Genomic DNA, 21,712 nt, shown 5'->3' with positions numbered 1-21,712 from the left:
GATAGTATCACGCTATATTGTTACCGCTCATCGTGGTGACACATTTCTTCTCGGATGTGTTTTGGCTCTCCGAGTTGCTCCTCACCGTCTTCGGCGGGCTACCCGGCGTCGGCGTCGCGTCGCCCGGCAAGGGATTGTTGTTGTTCGTCGACGTCGAGCTCCTCCTGCCGTTCTCGCGGGTCGGCGACTTCACGTCGAACACCGACGTGTCCGACTCGATGTCCGAGTCGATCTGAAAACGACCCGGGCGTACGCGTTAATCGACACAAGTCGCGGCTCTTTTTTTTCAAAACATTGTTGGCCGACCGTTTTTCCCCATCACCCGCTTATTATTCCCGGTTTTATTTAACACGAGATAACTCGCGGCTTGTTTGACAGTGTTTGTCCAGCGAAACACGAGTTTGTGTATCGGTCAACAATGTTAAAACGAATGAATCACTCCGAGCAGGTTTGCGGAATAAAATCAAAAATTGAAAATAGAATTTTGAAATCGGATCGAAAACGCAAATGCCGCTGAAAAAAGAGTGGTGCAAAACAATTTGTATGGTTTGACGAGACGTTGCCGCGATTTTCGCCATTGGACCACTAGTGAACTTTAGTGATCCAACTACTACGACAATCACGGCTAGGAAGAAGATGAAGGAGAAGAAGAAGACGATGACGATGATAAGAAAAATGACGATGTTGATGGGGATGATGCACTACCTTGTTGAAACAGACTACCTGTCTGGTAGCTGGGTGAGGACTGAGAAAGAGCCGTTCGCTAGTGTCGCTGCCGCAGCTCGAGCTCTCGCTCATCTCCGTGGCGAACTTCCTGGAGGCCCTCGGACTGGGCGGCGCGGCTCTGCTTTGCCCTCCCAAGTTGATACCGACGTTCCTGGAGCACACCTGGGACTGGATGTGTTCGCAGACTCTCCTGAATCTCCGGATGTTACCTGCGGAATGTTGAGGGAGACCGTTAAAGAATCGACTTCGGCAACTAGCGCGGTTAAATCGCGCGAAGAAACTAACGAGGGGTCGTGTCAGAGCACAAGTGGATTTCACGACGTGAAATTCTCGGACGTGTGCTGAGGACAGGGGCCGAATTTACGATTCACGGACGAGCGACTTGTACCACGTCGAGCGCAGCAGCATGTCGAACGTCGCGTTCGCATGTAAGAAAAAAAGTCAGAGGCCGCACGTCGACCCACCCACGTAGAAGAGCGTAGAATATATGCGGATGAAACGTGAAATTGTATGTATCCTGGCCATACGTGCCAAGGTAACATCGATCTAGTTGCGCTTGGATGACTGCCAAGTGCCAAATAGCGAGGCATCCTCGCGAATCGCCGCATATCTGCCGCGTGTACGTCCAAGAGCGAGGGCTTTGCACCTTTCGCTTTTTAGTTGAATTAACTTTCTCACAGAAACACGCCGTGCCTGTGATTCGACCTTTTGATCGCCGCATTCTTTTTCTTTCTCATTAATTTTCTTTCATCAAATTGAATGTCACTAATAAGTGACAAATTAGGCTATTCTTTGTCAATTGGCCGTAATTATGCAAGAATGATCCAGGCCGTATGCTGTATGTCTTGAAAAAAATGAAAATAAAAATTTGATGCATGATTCAAGAAGTATAGCACTGAGATTTTTCGTAATCGTTCAAGAAGTCAAGCATAGTCAATTTTCTCCTCTTTAAATATATTCATTAACGAACTTAACCCTTAAAGAAAGGATAAAAAATCTTTCTTGACCACAATTTACATTAATTATTTCTCTGTGTGATTCTAGTTGCAAACATTCTTTTTCTTAGTATTTACTATAATCGCATCCGGCAATCAAAGGGCGAAGAGCGATACACTCAGTCGTAAGAATGAAAATGCAAGTTTGCAGCTTACCGCTGAGTAATGTGAAGGTGATGGCAAACAACGGCTCGTTCGGCTGCTTCGAGATCGCGCTGATATCAACTTGAAATCGCACCTGCCTCTGGAACATGGCAGGCGCGGTGCTACCGCGCTTGTATTCCACCCGGAACGACATCGGCGAGCTGACGCTGTGCGACAATTCTGCTATCTGCGAGCGGCCGTGCGATTTCGATTCGATTAGTTTCGTCGTCCGGTCGACGAGACTCGACCGCGAGTCGTCGTGTCGAGGAGAGAGACCCTCCCAGGGATGTTGGACTCGCGATACTCACCGACAAAAAAGCGTGAATCAGGTCGGCCTTGACGCTAGCCAGCGGCTTTCCCTTAACCAGCACGGTAAAGGTCTCGTCTTTCTCCGTGGTCATCAAACTGCCGAACCACGACTTCTTCGTGAGCTCCGGCGAAGAGTCCGGCGTAAGGTGCACTTCCTCGGTACTGGTGAGCAACTTGCGACGGTGAAATCTGGGGCTGCCCAGGAAGGAGTTCTTGATCGTGGTCAATCGCGACCTCCAGTGGTGAGCGCCGGATCCCGCTCCTGTGTGAGGCGAGCCGGGCGGCGTGACGCCGACCGCGACTACTGAGAAAGGAAGACCTTGAGGATAACGTCGGGAATTACGTCGGCAACGACGTTCTCCCTCGCATAGAAAATTTCTTGGAATCTGATTGGGATCTGGCCTGATTTCCCAAAATAATTATGGGTTCTGAATAAAAGCGTGCTGTTCCAAATACGCGACTCTAAAGTGGGTAAACCCAAAATATTCTCAATATTTTTCAGGTCTTACTCTACGTTAGAATTGAATAGAACATGTTGATTTTCACAATAATTTCAATATCCATTAAAATGCCCAAAGTGTTTAAAAAATATTTTATTTTTTGATATTTTATTCTATATTCTCAGGAGAATGTTTTTAAGAATTTAACGCCTTTTGTCGCTGGTCTGTTTTGTCTATCATAGTCAATTTTCATAAGTATGGCTTTCACCTAGATGAGCGATGCAGAAAGACAGTCTTGCTAAATTTCACATGTAATTTAAACAGAAATTCTGTTTTGTATCATCTATATTAATTAAATACAAAACATATGCGATATCGCAGTGTTTTTGCTGGTCTCTTACTTATTTTAGCTAATTTGTTATAGACAGGAATGGTACTCCTAATTAGTATTGTAGTGAGATAACCGATTTCAGGGCAAATTTGGGCATTTCTAATTGAAATCTATGTTGGAAAAATCTTGGGAAGTTTCTATGCGGGCTCTTTGTCCTTTCAAATCACTCTCGAATGATTTACATAGAGGCGCGCAACTGAACGCTCGATCGTTTATTCCGAAGCGTGCAAGAGACGCCACTTCGCGCAGGAATATTTATTATACATTTCCGTGAAATCACGACGTAAATCCCGCGAGTTCGAACGGTAACGTCCGGCAAGACGCTAAACGTCGGACGTGCAGTGGTAGAGCGGTAATCCGCGTGCGATCGCATCGGGGACCCTGTTTAAACATTGACACACAATCCGCGGCCGAGCGATAAACACGGGAGCACTTAGCGTAATTCGATCTGCCGTGCTTACGGGCTAGTAGCTTCGTGAAGGAGTCAGCTTAAGTGATTATTGGTGTCGCACGATAGGTTACGGCTGTACGGTGGCCGTGATTATCCGCGGACTCGCGACAACTTGTCGCCGGAGTTTTTTGAAACAATCAAGACTTGATCGCGTCGACGGACGGAATAACGTGTGTCTGTACTACGTCCATCATCGACAGTTCCAACTCCAACTCACTCTTACCCGACGCCGTGCCTGTTACCATTGAACCTCGAGTCTTGAGATCGCGAGGAAGAAAACGCGCCTACTCACCGGGTTGCACCTCGTTGAGCTCGATGCCGACATTGGTGAGCGCTGGCGCCGGCGTTGGCACACTCTGGCTCGTCGGACTGCCGTTCCCCGCGGTGGTGGTCGTCCCGCCGGTCGACAGCCGATGAGGACTCCCGGTCTGGCCCATGTGCGACGTCGGCACCGTCCGGTGAGGACTCAACAGCCCGGCGACGTTCGGCGCGTGCAAGGGTGAGCTGCCCGGCGTCGACGCGTGCGAATGCGACGCGTGCGTGTGGCAGCCTGTACTCGGCGAGCGACGTGCGTGATGTCTCGTGCTGCAACAATTAGTGAGTTGTTGTTCCTTTAGGTAGCCAAGCCGGAAACGGTCTTTGCGCGGTGCGTCCGTCGTAAAATTTGCCGACAGCCTGCTGAGATTTTGCTTTGAGATACTATTACAAATATTACTAGACTATTACGAGCGAATGTAAGTCGTCGAGATCGCGGTCGGATGAAGGATCGATGAAAGGGGGTGAAAATCGGCCGTGTAACGCTCGACGTTTCTCCGTAGGAGCGCTCGATCTTTCTTATCGACACGGCGTGCGGACCAATCGAGACGTGCGACTCGATAACTCCGCGTCACACGTTCGGTTCGGCTTCGCCAATGCACGTATGTATGCATGCACGGTGGCTAAGTCGCTCGCGTAATGCTCAGGTCCGATGAAAAAGGGAAAATAAGCAGCCGGAGGGCGACACGTGATACGGTAACACGCGACATGTGCGGCGGATAGCCAACGTTGTCACGCGATCGTGCGAGGCGAGCCGCAGCTGCGGTTACGGAACGTTTTCGTTAAGCGTTCACCGGTGTGCGTTAGTTTTATGCGAAAAAAGGGAGAGAGAGAGAGACACCAGGGAATCGATCTTTCCGGATTCGCCGTTTCCCACGCAATAATAGAGGGGGGAGGGGTTGGCGGAGAGAGCGTGAGAGTGATCAGTCGCGACGCACTTGGTATTCTGTTGGAATCACCGCGGATTTACCTAGACTGTCTTCGTGGTGTTAAAGGTGAGCCGTGACTGATCTGTCCAAGATTGAGCGCGGTGCTGCCGTTCACCCTACACGTGTCCACTCGCTTCCTCGGTGGATCAGCCTCTAGTTGTCCAGCGGATCCTCTCATACCGCCCCTCATTACTTCTAGCTCGTCCTCGCACGCTGGTCTTCTTCGTTTCCTCTCCAGCAGCAGAAAGTAGATCACCTTCTCTGTGTTGTGGCTGATGGAAGGAAGAGCGTGCAATCGCGACATTTGGCGCGAGCGTTCCCGAATGGAGAAAGCGAGTCCCCAGCCAAGGAATTGGGGGAATTGTGTACCCTTTGAATTTCCTCGAGCAAAATTCCGTCTCTCGAGAAGTCGAGTGACTTTCGCCACAGCTAGAATAAGCTTTTCCACGCCCCGAATCATCGAAAACTTTCGCGCGAAATTGAAGAGTGAATCTGTGATGTATTCCATCGCTACCAGAACGAATTCACTCTAATCGACTGAGATATTCACTTGTGCTGCGAATTAATTATTATGAAAGTTAATTCTGCGGTCGAAGTCGAATCTATTTTCGTTATTCTGAGTGGCGGTATTTCACTTCGCTCCGTGTGAACTTCCTTGAATAAACTTCGCTCTCTTGGTGCGAAATCCCGCTTCAAGAAATTCAGGGAGTAAAAGTCGGGAGAGGTTGGGAGAGAAATCAGATCTTACTTGGGACTGAGCAGCTCCTGAATGAGCTTGTCGCGTTCTTTGAAGCAACCGAGGCTCGCGATCGCCTGCAACACGTCGGGGTCGATCGCGTCCACGGACGGAATAACGTGTGTCTGCACTACGTCCATCATCGACAGTTCCAACTCCAACTCACCCTTACCCGACGCCGTCACCCACACGTGCCTGTTTATGGCCGCTAACTGGAACAAAAGGAGAAACAACGTCGCTTTAAGCCGGTTTCGCGACGCGACAGACACGGCAAATGTTTAGCCAACGTCGGCCGATGTAATACTGACTCCATATCGTGTATCGAATTTCTCTTCAATTGCATTTTCGAGAGTCGCCACTGATCCGACAAAATGACAGCAAAACGACTCACCGTCAGCCTTTTCTCGGGATCGACCTCTATCATGCCTCTGAGCAAGTTCTGGCACTCCGGTGGCACGAAGTGCGGTATATAAAACAATCCGCGTTTAACCTTCTCCAGCAGTTTCCTTAGATTGTCGTCGTCGAAAGGTAGCGCGCCCACCAGGAGTGCGTAAAGTATTACCCCGCAGGACCACACATCCGCCTTTCTACCGTCGTACTTCTCGCCCTGTCGCCGGAAAAGGAGCGTTCTTAGTTTAGGTGAGACTTAGGTGAGATTTGATGAGAGGTTTAGACTTAGGTGAGATTTGATGAACGTTAGCGGACACGCGTTCCAGTCATTTTGGCCGTAGTATGCATCGACACAAGTATATATATTGTAGCAAATTAGCAATCGATATATACAAAAAAATTTTCTCTTTAACAATTTACAGAACCGTAATAATTGACGAAAAGAATTTTATTAATTATATATTTGATTAATATCGAAAATTTCTTCTCATTTTCTCGCTTCTCTACTTCTTTTCATTTCCATTTTTGAGATCATTTTACCTTCACTGGGCGAATGTAAACTTACTGACAAAATATATTAGTAACAACAAGAATTATACGCGCGTTAAAATTTGTACAGATAAATAAGATTTGTGAAATTAAAATTCCGACGTGCGCGCGTCATGTGTTCGTATAGAAGTACACAAGTTCATGCTTCACCTCACTCGTACAGAAATAAACGTGTTCTACCCTTTTACACCACGCAAGGGAAGACTAAGAAAAACTTAGAAAGATGAAATTACTAGCAAATTAGTACGTACACTCGGTAAACACCAACTAAACAGCAATGATTATGATTTCCCACTCAACAATGTAATTGTTACACAACACTCGCGTTATATTGCATTTACGTAGTTAAGTAGAAAATTATAACGTCGATGATATAATTGAAAAGTGCATAAGTACGGCAAAATGAACGGGGCGCGCCTACTCCCGCATTAAAACCGTAATCTTCGCGCAAACTCGATCTATCGCGCGGATTATATGCAATCGCGGTGTCGATCGTGAATTGATCGCGGCTTACTCTAATGACTTCGGGGCAGGCGTAATGAGGCGATCCGCAGCTGGTCTCCAACATAGAGCCCGCGGGTTGTAAGGACGCCATTCCGAAATCCGCTATCTTAATGTTATTCTTCTCGTCCAGCAACAGATTCTCAGGCTTTAAGTCTCTATGACTGAAAGCAATATGGGCAACGAGGCGTGAGAATCAGTCCCTTGAGATTAAATACTCCGTCGAGAAGGTAGATTAGTAGAGATGTGCGAATCAAGGTCCCGTGTCGAGTCGAATAGCCGGAAAATCCATTCGGGTTGAACCGAGAAACGAATTGAAATATTTTTCCGGAATTGCAACGTATGTGATGAATCAATCTTTTAACTCTATTTTGAATTGCACTCAATTTTGAATCCTAATTATTAATATTAGATTAATCCCAATTATTAATATTAAACCTCCAACGCCTCTAATTATTTTGTTTTTATTTAATTATAATTATTTAACTATGTGTTTTAATCGATTCTTTTTAGGACCTGACAAATCGGAACATTTAAATATGACTTGCTCGCTCTTGCTCCTTAGAAAATATAATTTCCCAAGATCGTCAATATGTGAGAGATTTGTATTTGGATTTCCGTAATTGGATAATTTTCCTGATAGCGCACACTCTCGGACAGTAAAGATTCGGATTCGAGTAGTTCGCATATCTTTACTACTGATTAGTTAATACAAACCCAGAGACACGAGACTCACCATATACTATGACTATGGCAAAAGTCTAATGCGGAAATTATTTGTCGAAAAAATCTTCTCGCTTCCTTCGGAGTCAGTCTACCCTTCTTAACCAAATAATCGAACAGCTCCCCGCCCGAGACGTGTTCCAGAACAAGATATCTTGAAAAAGAACGTGCAGCGGCGAGTGAGACGTGACGTCATGCGCGCCTTCTTGCGTGCTTTAGCATTAAAGTGAGATATTGCTGTTTAAAAGAAACATTTCTTTGTAATTCTCCGTCGATGCTTACAGGTACTTCTTGTTTTCGTACACATCCGAGAGGCCGAGCACGTGCGGATGGTCGATCAACTTCATAATAGCGATCTCGCGCTCCACTTTCATCAACACGGACTCCGAAAGCTTTTCGCGGTTGATGATCTTGATCGCCACCTTCCTGCCCAACACGCAGTGTACGCCGAGCTTTACTAATCCTAAAATAGAAAGATAGGATTCGTTTACTTCACCTTGAAAGAGAAAGAAAGAGAGAGAGAGTAAACGCAAATTTTCCGTGAACTACCTATATCAATAGTCCATACTTTTGGAACTTGCCTCAGGTGAGATAATCAGATTTGAATCTAGAGTTAAGTGTGAATCTTCCAGCTGAATCATAAAATGTAACGTCGCATATATTCAAGTAAATCAAATAAAATACTCAAGTCTAATTCTAAATTGATATCTGAGTATCCCACGAGGGACAAGGCTCAAATGATGACTATTAACACGCACCCGTGTATTAGAAAACGGTCGAGAAAGAAGACAAAATCGCTCTAAAGTAACAACTCTAATCACGCACTCTCGTCTGCCGAGATATTACGAGCGACCAAGTGCTGGCAAAAGTTTCCTTGATGAAAGAGAGGTAGAAAAAAATGGCGTTTTGAAATAATGATTCTAATTGCATATCCTTGTCAGGCGAAATGTTTTAATCGACCGATCGCCACGAGAGCCCCACGATATCGTAATTGCGCGTACAATGTTGAGAGAAACGGCAAAGAGAATCGGCGAAGTCGTCGATACGAGACGTGCTCGAATCACTCGAGGCCCTTCTCAGGGTTGAGTCATCCTTCGGGGATGCGGTGATATGTACATATATATACACACACACATACACACACCATCGCCTCACCACCCTCAGTATTATTACACCCCTCCGCTGTGTTTCGACGGGCGAACACGACAATTTTACTCGACTGGTTTCAAGTCTCTTCCACTTGGCAAATCACGAGGAACTCGTCGCCACGGTACTCACGGTGCACGGGCCATCTTCCACTAGGAAGAATCGTGTTCTTCGCGCAACTATCGGCAATCTCATGAAAATTTGCCATGAAGGCGCGAGCTCTCGAACGAGTTCGAGGACGCGCTGTTTCGCTGTCATTCGCAACAACACATACTGTTCTTTAGTTAGTCTATTTTTCTCCAATTTTATCACTAAAGAGATCGAAAATAGCGCCTATTCACTATGTCCAGATAAGCTTCATAAGAAACCTTAAGGCCCAGCTCCACAATATACTTTTAGTCGGATTTAACTCGTTAAAGAGCTAACCGAACAAACTCGCATTATTCATGTGTAAAGTAAGAAAATGAATTCATAAGAAAATGGATTAATCTAATGTAAAATATGTTTAATATAAGAGGCATCCTTTTACTGGATCGATCATGATTGTTTGATTTCCTTGTGCACATGAATAATGCGATTATGCGAGAATTTGTTTGGATAGGCCTCTAACGAGTTAAACTCCGGTTAAAGTTGTGAAACTGAGTAAGAGAGTTCCCTCATCTGAATAAACCTACAGTCCGCCGTTTTCGATCACTTTAGAAACTGGACCAATCAAACAGCAGGACCGAGATGTGAGGACTCTGTCCAGGAGAATCTCTAGGTGGTTTATCCTCGGCGCGTTAATTGCGCGCAATTGTGTCGCGCGACCGAATTCGACCGAGTAACGCGAATGAATGCTCGATGATGCGTGTGACGAAACGCGCGCACAGTGCCACAGTATTCCCGGACGGTCCTCTCGCATGATTGTCGATGAAAAGGTACACGTTGTCCCGCGTCGATCGACACGTCCCAAAGGTAATCCGCGCGTGGTATCGCCGCGGCCGTATCGCGATTACAGAAACGCGACAACAAATCGGTCTCATTATTACTGTCGTCGTTTCTTAAAAGGAGCGAGCGATGAAAAATATGTTTTGACTCAGGGGCCGGTGGGAAAGGAGGGAACGACTCGGCTGCGCCAAATCGGCGAATTTACGAGGTCGCGGCGAAATTGATTTAAATCGTCGTGGTCCGAGGTCCGCGCGATGTCTTTATCCACTTAAACGACTGCGCCACGACGACGGTACTGCGGCTGTGCTCCGTCTGCTTAAGCAGATCAGTAAAGGGTAGGAAGGAAGAAAAAATACAGAAGAGGAAACCGTTCATTGTGTGGAGACGCCACGGCGCGGCGGAGAGCAATTAAGAATCCTCGACGAATCCGCCTATCCTCGGCGGATTACACGAGTTTAATCCTGGATGAAGAATCGCGCGACGTGCTCGACGACGTCATGTGTGCGCCATCGACCAGCATTGCGAGATGATCAATGGTTTTTGATTACACTCGAGCAAAAATAATTGTCGTCTCGCAGCAGAGCTTCTGTCTATGTTCTTGTTCTCTTGTTTCATTCTGCCGCAATTATTTTCTCGTTATTTTTCACATCTAGTGTCGTATTTCTAATTAAGTTTCTCATTGCCTTTTCAATGCGCGCTTAAAGTTCCTTTTCTTTTTATTATTAATTTGAATTTGTCCTCTCTCTCTCTCTCTCTCTCTCTCTCTCTCTCTGTGTCTATCTTTCTCTCTCTCTCTCTCTGTGTGTCTATCTCTCTCTCTCTCTCTGTTTTCTTTTCTTCTCATCTTCCCATCGGTAACTTTACATCACTGCTTTATACTTTTATATATAGAGTGCAAAGTTAAAGTTGTTACAGGCTATTCTGTTGATAGTTAAAAAGTCCAAGTGGTCTTGAATTTATTTTAACGCGAAACGAACTTCATCAAATGATGTTACCTTCGATGCCAAACGGTTGATAGTAAACAAAAATTTTATATTTTGCTTAGTTTTAGAAATTATGGTCTGTAACATCTTTAATTTTACACTTTGTATATATATATATATATATATATATATATATATATATATATTACACTCCTATTACTGTATGCCTGCAGCGATTTTATTCCAAGGCTTAATCAATTTATCTATCTATCTATTTATTTATGTCTTTCTCTTTCTCTCTCCTTTCATTCTCTCACCCACTCTCACTCACTCTGTCTTTTTCTTTGTATGAGCCCGCGTGCGCTTATTTACATGCCGTCTAAAAATACATTACGTTCCCGTGACGTTACACTAGAAGTTATAAATAGCCGGAGACCTCGTGATCGATGGCCATCCGCTGGTCATCCGCCGTCAAATCAATCGAAATCAAGTCGGACTTTAAGTCCACCGTCCGTCGGATGATTGACGAGATGACAATTCTCACGGAAGTGTTAAACGGACGCGTTCCCCGTCAAATCGCTGGCAATTGCATTAGCACCGCCATCGAGAGTTAAAGTGCACTCTTCTCCTCCTCCCTCTTTCCTCGCCCTCTCGTCACCCTCTGACGGTTTGCGTCAGGCGCGATTTAACGATATTCATGGACGGTTCGTGGCGCGCGTCCCGTGGATTGAAATCTACGAACGGGAATTTAACACACATACGCGCGCAATTCCGAGCGCGTACTCGCGCCGAAATGATATTTCACGCCTGAAACTTGTGTACTCGTGTATGTGTGTATGTGAAATCGAGTTACATTTCGCGATATTTTCCAGTCTGCGCGTTGATCAACGCGACGTTACTTGGCCGTATCGGCGAGATCGTATCCCGTAGCGTGTATCCAGGGCGTATCGAATTCAGGGCGCTAATAAATTTAATCGTCCGCCGAGCGTGCTCCGAACGCGCGATCTCCAAAAGCACAGGGCAAAAGAAGTCGGCTGTCTCACAATAGAACCGATTCTCCCTCTCCGCGACCATCGGATCTCGCTCCACTTTCGAGAATAGTAGCGGGAAATATCCATATTCACATTGTTTTAATCCCAATAGAGAATAATGGTAACACAACTTACTGTAGTAATTTCATAAATCCAAAGATTGAAATAATTGATATTCTAGATTTTTGTCTTATATATATTAAGAATATTTGTAAATGTAACCCTTAAAATATAATTACAAAAAACTAAAGAATGCATATAAGAAATGTTTTCGTGTTTTCATTACAATGTCTACTTTCTTAGCACATTAATAAACCAAATTTGACCCGAAATTAAGATTGTTATACCTTGATGGTCTTGAAATCACACTCATCACAAATCTGAGAAAAATTATAAAATACTTGAGACAAACAACACTTTCTTGACTGCAATATATATTTCTCTGTGCGTAGAAGAAATGAGGTGGGGGTGGATTTGCGTTAACCGAAAATCAGCATAACTCGACTCGTATCGTTCCGAATCTCGGATCTCTCGTTCGTTTCTTACAGTCTACCTCCCGATCTCAGATCGGCCTGATCTAATCGCGGTGAAGAGCCGTCGCTGGCTTCGTCGCATGCGGAAAACCGTGGCGAATAGTCATCATTCTTCCCGAATGTGTTCTCATCGATCCCGCTGCCGCGTCGGTTATAATTCAAATCGCGCGCGATCGTCCCCGCGACCGGACGGCAATTTCATCGGGCCGCGCGCGAGTGCGCGGCGTCACGGAATTCAAAGCGTGGCGAGGAATTCATTCGTATGATTAACGCACCGTATTGTCACGTGCCGCAGCGTGAGCACGCATCCCCTTCTCGAGGTGAACGCGAAGGGATCGATATGGAGGAAATGACCACGCGACTCACACACATCCGTCGAGTGTCGGCCGTGCATTCATTAGCGGGCTTTTGCAAAATTGGATCTCGATCTAGCTGAACCGGGTGAATCCTGGACTCCCCTACGTGGATCTCGCGTCCGCAAATGAAAATGGGAGTTCCGTGGATAATCAGTTGGAATAGCGTATAAAAAAAGGGAGAGAGAGAGAGAGAGAGAGAGAGAGAGAGAGAGAGAGAGAGAGAGAGAGAGAGCTGTGTATGCATGGTCTCCCTTTAATACCGCTAATTTACCTTCGTATTTATTACACACCGAGTACATGCGTGCGAATTGGTCTTTTTTCTCATGCACGTTCATTGTCGCGGACGTTATTACCTTCCAGCTCCTCCCTGGTGGCGACGTTTAATTAAAAACGTTTACTGCCGCTTCGTAAAGATTTACAATTGTCGCCGGGACTTTTTCATGCCATAAACGCGAGGCGGAAGCATCTTTTTAAATATTTTAATGCGAGAGGAGCACTTTACGGGCTACCAAGTGTCGTAGAAAGGACAGAGGGAAAGAGAAAAAATAGAGGAATAGACAGAGGGAGAGACGTGCGGAGATCCGTGTCGTATTTCACGATTGTTGTCGAATGAACAAGAGTCGTTCTCACAAAATACGCCCTGTCGTATACCAGCAACGCGCACCAACGTCTCGCATCCACTCCAATATTTTTAACGGGATCGTAACATTCCGGCCCGCCGCGTCCGCTTCTTTTTGCGCTTCCGCGTAGGCGGTGGTTGCCCGGAAAGTGTGCCGATGCAATAAATTCTGATTTTCGTGTACTTCGCCACGATGTGTCCTTAAAATGTTCCAGCGAGAATTTCCCCGCTTCGTCCTCTCCCGCGTGATCGCGCATCTGTCCTTTTCTTATTGTCGGCTGTCGAAAACGTGAAAATAGCGCCATCTGATTCTCTGGCAACTTGCAAGGACGCGAACTGTAAATATAACGCTTTTCTTCCCCTCCCTCCCTCTCACACACACACACATACACACACACACACACACACAGTCTCTTTCTCTTTCACGTTTTCATTATGTGCGGGATATTATTGGAAACGCCCCGGAATTATTACGTTCAAGTTCAAACATTTCTAACTCTCTGCCTGCCCATAACCGCTGCATAACGTAATTAGTACGTCGGTATCGATCGTATAATAGCGTCGAATACCTACGCGAGGCGAGAGCAAATTAGTGCGGCGTTAAGTGCCCACACCGCAAACGTCTCTGACACGAGCTCTCTGGCGAAATGCATTGTTCCATTATTACCTCGTCACTTTATAATCGCCAGATCGCGCAAAAACTCCCGTATAAAAATCTCCGGCTTCCGCCCGCTCCAATTCGTATTTCCGTACATCTATATCCGGATAAACTGTAATCTCGCGTTGCAGGATATGGAGGAGACCGGGTCAAGTTGGCCCAAGGGTCACATTGACCACTTGTCTTGTTTACGTGTATTCATTGCGCGAGAAGTAGTGAAAAAGAAAGAATCGCGAAACGTTACTTACTTAAAATAGAAAAAAATATCTACACGGAAAAAATACAGTTTTCTCCTTTTCATATAAATTCTTTTCAACTTTGCTATATTTCTATATCGAAAAGAATATCTGAAAGATAAGGAATATAAATTCTGTAGTACTGATAGCATATTCAGCGTACTGATGTACATATGTTTACATGACATGTAAAAAATATCTTTCAAATGGAAAAATATATATATTTTAAAAATAATATTTTTAAAATATATATAAATATATATATATATATATATATATATATATATATATATATATATATATTTTCCTAAAACTTTTCTCGCTTTTTCTCGCGAGAGCAACGATTTATTCTATTCAAATAAAAGAATTTAACACGAACACAACGCTTCCTCTCTAAATTTAAATATGTTACTATATAATAAAATATGTTATTATATTTAAAATATGTTATTATATAGTATCTCTACAGAATAGGAGTAATTTCTTTTATATATTTTTCTCTCAGTGTAATGAGTCAGATATTGTCAGTAAGATTTATCTTGCTAACAGACACATAGTAAATTACGCTAGAAACATAGCAGAATATTTCAAGTACACTTTACACTACCTCAAATATAAATAAAACATATAAAACGGGTGGATAATGAATTATATATAGCGGAGAATATTGATCTATTTCTCGCTTACACACAATTACAGTAATTTTTACGAAAAAAATTCTCACATGAAGTGTGCATGACCTGCGAAAGCAACTCTTGAACCGGTCTCCTCTCTACTTTCACGAGAAGAACGTCAAAATTGCGTCGTTCGCGATACTTTTAATCAGAATGCTCTGCGCTCGCGACGATGCTCGGCATGACGCGAGATACACCGATATCGTACGGCGGAAACGTCGATTTCACGCGAGTCTCCGACGTGTAAACTTGCGCGAAACGTACAGCCGTTCGGGGGCAAATTTGCACGCGCCACACGGTAAGGGTATACCGTACAGCTGCAGTAATCCCGAGGGCTAATCCAAGTTACGCTCGACCGGAACAAGAACAAGGACGACGTGCGCGGGGGTGGCCAGTAAAACGTTACGACCGGCTCTATATAGGCACGTAGAACCGTGGCCCGCGAAAATGCATTCGACAGCGCGAGGTTAACAGTCTCGCTGGTGCATCCGCCAAACGACCTCGATTCGATCCTATTACCGCCACCGTCGGCAACACCCTCGTCGTTGTTGTCGTTCGCACGCGCCAGCGAGCAAGTTCTCCTTTCGTCCCGTGTAATCGTCGCGGTGACCGCCGATCCTCGGCGAAGTCGTGAAATTTGCGAAATGTCCGGCGGTCCCCGCTAATCCGCGTGAAACGCACGTGTTCCGTGACACGGAGCAAAACGGCCCCGGACCTTGAAGTCCTCGCGCCAGCGAGAGGACGGTGAGTAAAAAGGGGCCGATTCGTGGCCTAGAAAGTGTAACGCAAGATATATATCCTACGTTACTTTTTTGAGTTAATACGGAAAATTGGGTTAGTGAATCTTTCGTCTAAATCCGCGAGAAAGCGGCCAAAATCTGCCTTGAAGAGGTCGAAGTAAGTCGCTTTTAATTCGGTTACCGATTGATTTTGTTCTAATTATTTAATTACTTATATTACAGTCTAGTTTCATAACTTTATTTCACTGAAAAGCGGGAAAACATTTCCAAATAAAACACCTCGGAAATGTAAAATCTCCTTGTAAGAAGTTCTTTGGTGGGACTTCCAGAGTGGTGCAAAAGTCTATCATTAGCCATTTTAACGTCTTTAAAACTACACTATCTATGCAAATGCATATCTGATGAAACTTGAGTTTCTTTGAATTAGAAAATTGACTATATTTTGTTTTATTTTTATATCATATTGATTTAGCATTACTGTTGCGTTTCATGTTGAAATGATTCTTCCACTCTCAGTGAAAGAAGTCATAAAACCTAAATTGTAATACAAATAATGAAATAAGTGGAACAAAGTCGTCGCTAACCAAGTTATTGTTAAGAGTGCTTATTTCGACCTTTTTAAGACGAATTTTGACTACTTTTTCACGGATTTAGACGGATAAAAACACTATTATCGTATTCTACGACTCAAAAAACAACGTTACATAACTTACTTTACACTTTTTAGACCAATAAAACCGCCCAATTTATCCATCGTGCTTTTCATCGGCTATGCGTGCAAAGAAAATTTGGTTGGATTAATCAAAAAAGCCTAAAGAAAACTTAGTTGGATTAAACCAAATATAAATGAACCAGAAAGAATTCCGGTAGTTATCAGAATTATCATAACTCTGAAGTTATCAAAATTCTAGTTAACGTTTCTGGACTTCTGATTGACCAAACAAGATTTCTCTCGTTGACTTGCAACTGTCCAAGTTACTTAACGAGAAACCTTGTTAGCTTAAAGGGAATTCTGGTAACTTCGACCGGCATTCTGGTTCGTTTATATTTCATCAGAAATTGGGTCAATCCAACTAAATTCCTTTTTCCGTGTGCAGCACGTGCGCAGCCTGCACGTTAATCGGCGAAACTTCCCTTCTCGTTACTCCCTTCTCGGAACTCGAGACGTTACCTTATGTCACGAAATTTCACCGTTCCCGTCGAGGAAGTGCGCTAAACGAGCCTTTGTTAAGTACAGTTCACGTCGCAAGCTTAGCGTAAGTTGCAGAAAGGAATAAGAATAATTCATTTCGCTTACGCCTATACTTTAGCCTCCTTACACCGGAAGTATCTCCCTTACTTGAGAGAAATACTCCCGATGTAAAGGAGTTCGTGGTGTAGGCGCGAAATAAATTATTCTTATCTCCCACTTCAACTTGCGCCAAGCTTACTCCGCATACTGCAGACGAGCCTTTGCACCGTCTCTCATACACCAGCTTGAACCATGCGCGCGGAACTTAATTAGACATCCCGACCCGACGCAACTGAACATTCCTGCGTATACGCTGTCGGTGTCAATCGCGGCGTGACAAACCAAGCCGAGGTAACGAAGGGGGGAGAGAGAAGAGACAATGTCACCCACCTGTCTGGCCCTTCCCCAGGGTCTTCTCCAGCCGATAAGGGCCGACGTACTGATGGGTCTCCTGGGTGTTGGACCCGACGGGGCTCTCCTTACCCTGCATCGCCGCCGAGCCGCCGCCTTCCTCTTGGTCCGCCAGGTTGAAAGGTTTTCCTGCAAAAAGCACCGGTGCCGAACCAGACGATCCCTCCAACCCCCTCCTCCTCCTGTCGCCGTTTCCGTTCCTCTTCCTCTTCCTCCTCCACCTCTTCCTCCTCCACCACCTGCTCGGTCTTCACTCACTGTTCGTCGTTATCACTCGCTCGCGAGACCCCATGCCGGTGGTCTATCGCGTTTCACCGCGTCCCTACGCGGCATCGCGTGCCCTTCGAGCCTCGAACTCCCGGTGAACGAGATTTACGGCCGGCTGAACGCGAGGCAGCTCTCCGCGAGAAGGAGAGAAAGAGAGAGAGAGAGAGAGAGGAAGAGGGGACGAGAGAGAGGGAAAGCTTGGGAACGCGGTTGCGTTTTTTATTCGCGATCTCTACCGGTCGTGTAGCCTTTTACTTTCGTTCGGGGCGACAATCCGGAGACGATCGACGCGATACGCCCGTGGATCGTCTCAATCGTCAGTTCTTCCTCGGTGTTCGCCTGTAGCCACGCGAACATCGCGTGTGCCGCTCGCAAATCGCCCCTGACGATCGTACTCGAGAGCGGGCTATTTACCGGAATCGTCGGGCCGCCGTAGCCTTCCGCACGAATTGATCGAGACGAGCGATCGTGAATCGTGCGTGGTCGCGTGCATCCATCGCTAACACCCCGGACCTGTATCCAGCGAAGGAAGGAGGTGACATCGGGGCGACGAGAGAAAGAGAGAGAAACCCTCTCCGTGGGGGGCGGGGGAGGAAGGGGGCAGGCGATGAGCACCACGCACTTATATACGCATTTATCACTGGCCCAGCACACACCAGTCACTGCCACGATCGTTCCTTGACCCTCGGCGGATGCCTCTTGCGGATCCTTTTCATGTTGCTCACTCGATCGCGCACCTTCCGAGCTGCCGGAGATCCCCCGAGGAACGACGGCCACGACGACGAGCACCAGCAGCACTGGCGGGTGGCAGCCCGCTCATTTGAACTCGCGTGGCAGCATCGCGGACGACGTAGGCTCGACGGACACGTCGATTCGCGAGGACGACGACGACGCCTGCATCAGGCGTTGATCGTGGCCGGCGTTGATTCCGGGACGGAGACGGGCTTGGACGCCATTGTGATTCGAGGAGATACCACGGCAGCTCGCGTCAGGCACGCAGGAGCTCCGATGAGGGCCTCTCGAAATCGGCACGCTACGCGGCTGCTCCGCTTCGCCGAGCCTCGTTCCGTCCAGCCGTCGCTTCCCCTCACGACCGAATCACCATTCAACTCTCGGTGACGATGTTCACTCCGCTCGTCGCCACGCAGAAGCGATCTCTCGTTACTCGGCGTCGACGGTCCTCACCTCAACAGCTTTCCTGGGCCTCGAATCACTCGAGAGCTGAGTGATGGTGGACGAGGAGGCCGCTCTATCGCTCTATTCCTAGGCACACACACACATACACGCGCGCGCGCACACATACACACTCTCACGCACGCACTCGCGCACTCCGCACACCCTCGGTGTGTCGCTATAATCTAGGAGTGAGCAGCGCGATCGCGCTCTCGCACGGAGTTACGAATCCTCGCCCTTGCTCGCTGACGATCGGCCGCGCTGTGCGCTCTTCACGGCGGATTCACGCTGGCGAGTACTCGGCTGTCTGCCGCGAGATTTCCTGCGAGCGAAGGTCGCTTGGACTTGTTCGCGCGACCGCGTACCCCGGCTTCAACGACAGATTTTAGCACCCCGTCTTGCGGAACTGACGACGACGGCGGCGACGACGACGACGACGATCACGGCGCTCCCAGTTCGATTACGTGCCGGACACAGAGAGAGGGGTTGCTGCGCGCGCAACCCCACGCCCGCTACGAGCGAACCCCTTCCGCCCTCTCGCGCGCACCGAGAAGCGGCGTACGTACGAAGAGGAGGGTGTCAGACCCGGCTCTGGAAAACGTGGCGGAAAGAGCCGCGTCTGTCTACCTTCGGGGTGGCTGGTGGCGTGTACGCGACAATACGCGCCCCCGCGCGCGCAAAGGGGTGGCGGGCGCAGTCGGTACAAGACGCTAGCCGGCGGTTCGTGTCCGGGCTCTCACGGCTGAGCGGGTGCTCCGTCATGCAGGCGAGCTTTTGCGAGGGTGTTCCGTTTTTTCTTCCTGTCTTCGCTGGCGTTAATCTTCGATTCGTTCGAGAGCGGACGTGGAGCGTAATAGCGGTTCGTTTCCGCTTTACCCTTCACCACGCGGCGGCGAGAAAGCGAGAGCTTCCACTGTGTTCTTGGACGAGCGCCAAGAGTGCCGCGCGATTAATAGCAACGTGTAATCACGTCGGCTGATCCCGCGCGTCGCTTTTGGCCTTATTGACGGCGCGTGTGCTTAATTGAGCCCGATAATGAGCGAAAATTCACACTTTGGCAGAAAAGTGTAAAGCAGAAGTCAATCGGAATTCGTGCTCGTAGAACAGCAGAAAGCTGTCAACCACCACCTGACCACTAACGTGAGTTCTGGCTGGTTCCTACCTTTCTATTTTCTGTAAAGCTTAATCTACAATATGTTTTTTGCTTTCTGTTTCTTGTTCTTTGTCTTTTTCTGGCTTAAGGTTTGAGTCAGATATAGATAAAGGAACAGAAACAGGAAGCAGAGAACACATTATAGATCAAGCTTAAGGGAGAATTTACACTTTGGCACAAAAGCAGAAAGGTAGAAGACAACCAGAATTAACGCTGGTGCCAGGTGGTGGTCGACAGTTCCTGCTGTTCTACGAGTTCTGATTGGCTTCTGCCTTTCTGCTTTCTGTTTTGTTTTTGTTAAGTTGCCGTCGCTTCCGAACAGTCTCACCATACTTCGTGTCCGCTCTCCGACACGGACAACAGTAACACGTCCTGCTAACATTGTCGTGTTCCGCGAAGAGAGCCGTTTCCGTTCGCCGAATGATAAAGCATGATTTCCGCGTCGGCGACAGAAATGCGGCGACGTTCGCCGCATCCCACTGTCGTCGGTGTGACTCGGCCGAGTGTGTCGGCGACGCTTCAGCCGACTTACTGGCGGAGAAGCGACCGGTCGTCGACTCCGTCGCGGATCTGAACTACTGGCATCTCTTCGACGGCATTATGGGAAGTATGATTAGAGAGCAGTACGGTAATCGAATTCGATGCGAAACGTTTGTCGCATTAATTATGAACGGATGAGAGGTAGATTACGAGACGTTCTGTGTTCTCTCGTTAGTGGACGCGTCGGGCAAAAGTTCGGGATCTAGTTTGAGGGACGCTCCGAACACGCGAGATCTCACGTAATGACGTTACACCGCCTGGGGCCGCGGACGTAAGTGCCCGAACCTGTTTAATATAACATTAAAAGCACTTGACGAAGTATGATGATGTTCACGGTACACTTGCCGGTAACAGGATCAAAAGTTCGCGCCGAGTCCAGCAGACTACGCAGACACCATGTATTATTCACGGTAGAATCAGACGGGATAAGCCAGACTGCCGAGGTCGTTACTACGCCGATTAATCATTTATCGATTTCGTTATTAGCGGAAGGGCCCCGTCCACCTTTCCATTCGTATTCTCCAATGGGAATATAACGATACCATGGCGACATGAATGCGCGATCGCACGAATGTACCCTTTTATACCTATATTTATTACATTCATTAATCACTCTCTTTCTAGTAAAAAAAAAATTACCTTGCGGTCATAGCGAAAATTGTTTAGACACGAAAGGTTAATTACGATGAATAAATGACTAACAAACACTGCGATATTACTCATTGGCCAGCAATACGGCGATACTTTTCTTGACTAATTTGCTCATTCATGTTGCTTTCTTTAAGTAGTTTTTAAGTATTCCTTATTTGGCAAGACATTTATTGACTCTGTGCCAAGATATTCACGTTATTTTGTTTCTTTAAAAGGACTGATGGTCTTTGCTGATGCTGGTGCAGGCATTTTTCTTGTTTCCCTTCTTTGAAGATAGTATCTTTGTGAAGTCTGTCTGATTCAGGCTCTCTCGTTTCTAATATTTGACGACATTTATTAATACTCCAAGAGGTCGTCTAATATTCCAAAGGGGTCATCGGCCTTTCCCAGGGTTGAAATCAATTCTAACTCTAACTCTAATTCTCTCTTTCTCTCTCTCTCTTGCCTCGTATCGTATTAATTTTCGCATTCTTCCAATACGCAACGCGGCAGAACGAACGCAGCTGCACGCAGGGTATTAGGGGGCGATCAGGGCTAAATTGCCTGGTATGACCGAAGATAACTCCATCTTGATCGTGCAAACGAATCATCGGGGAAGGGCCCGATAGAAAGGGTTCGTGCACGAATCTATTAAACGTAGTTAATTCTTTCGGAGGAAGAGGAGAAGAGGCATTTAGCAGAGACACTTTTCTCGATGAGGCGCGCATATAAATATGCAAAGAAAATTACCCGCACTATAGTGTGAGTCTCAGCCGCCACGAGGACGATCCGTAGAGGGATGAAGGAAAGGGGAGAAAGAGAGAGAGAGAGAGAGAGAGAGAGAGAGAGAGAGAGAGAGAGAGAG

The 21,712-nt window shown here is 46.7% G+C and overlaps 2 protein-coding genes across 3 annotated transcripts in view; one reads left to right on the top strand and one right to left on the bottom strand.

Moving 5' to 3' along the window:
- LOC116842520 overlaps positions 1 to 21,712 on the top strand; it is a 64,203-nt gene that overhangs the window by 17,684 nt on the left and 24,807 nt on the right. The window lies entirely within an intron of this gene.
- On the bottom strand, positions 8 to 17,750 carry LOC116842512 (serine/threonine-protein kinase BRSK2). Of its 2 annotated transcripts, none has more exons than XM_032811843.1 (12): positions 17,064 to 17,750; positions 7,882 to 8,062; positions 7,613 to 7,753; positions 6,890 to 7,040; positions 5,828 to 6,043; positions 5,449 to 5,648; positions 4,742 to 4,972; positions 3,749 to 4,041; positions 2,174 to 2,478; positions 1,878 to 2,052; positions 706 to 935; positions 8 to 232 (listed from the first exon to the last, which is right to left on the bottom strand). In XM_032811843.1, the coding sequence occupies exons 1-12, from the start codon at positions 17,161 to 17,163 to the stop codon at positions 8 to 10; spliced, it is 2,448 nt and encodes an 815-aa protein (XP_032667734.1). In that variant the 5' UTR covers positions 17,164 to 17,750. The 2 variants fall into 2 exon arrangements, with proteins under 2 accessions (XP_032667734.1, XP_032667735.1); XM_032811844.1 differs by having other exon boundaries at positions 724 to 935; positions 2,174 to 2,475; positions 17,064 to 17,163.

The sequence above is a fragment of the Odontomachus brunneus genome, unplaced genomic scaffold (genome assembly GCF_010583005.1).
Source record: "Odontomachus brunneus isolate Ranch 3 - 2012 unplaced genomic scaffold, Obru_v1 Obru_scaffold_025, whole genome shotgun sequence".
In the NCBI taxonomy this organism is placed as follows: domain Eukaryota; kingdom Metazoa; phylum Arthropoda; class Insecta; order Hymenoptera; family Formicidae; genus Odontomachus; species Odontomachus brunneus.
Note: the sequence above shows the minus strand (reverse complement) of the source record. Positions and strands in the feature narration are given on the sequence as shown.

What these genes read in the sequence shown, in the direction of transcription:
- LOC116842512 (XM_032811843.1), bottom strand. Translation starts at nt 17,163, where the DNA reads ATGCAGGGTAAGGAGAGCCCCGTCGGGTCCAACACCCAGGAGACCCAT. An exon ending in CCTGGGGAAGGGCCAGACAG is followed by an intron (nt 8,063 to 17,063) that starts GTGGGTGACATT and finishes TTTCTATTTTAG; the next exon opens with GATTAGTAAAGCTCGGCGTA. An exon ending in TGATTCACGCTTTTTTGTCG is followed by an intron (nt 2,053 to 2,173) that starts GTGAGTATCGCG and finishes GGCCGCTCGCAG; the next exon opens with ATAGCAGAATTGTCGCACAG.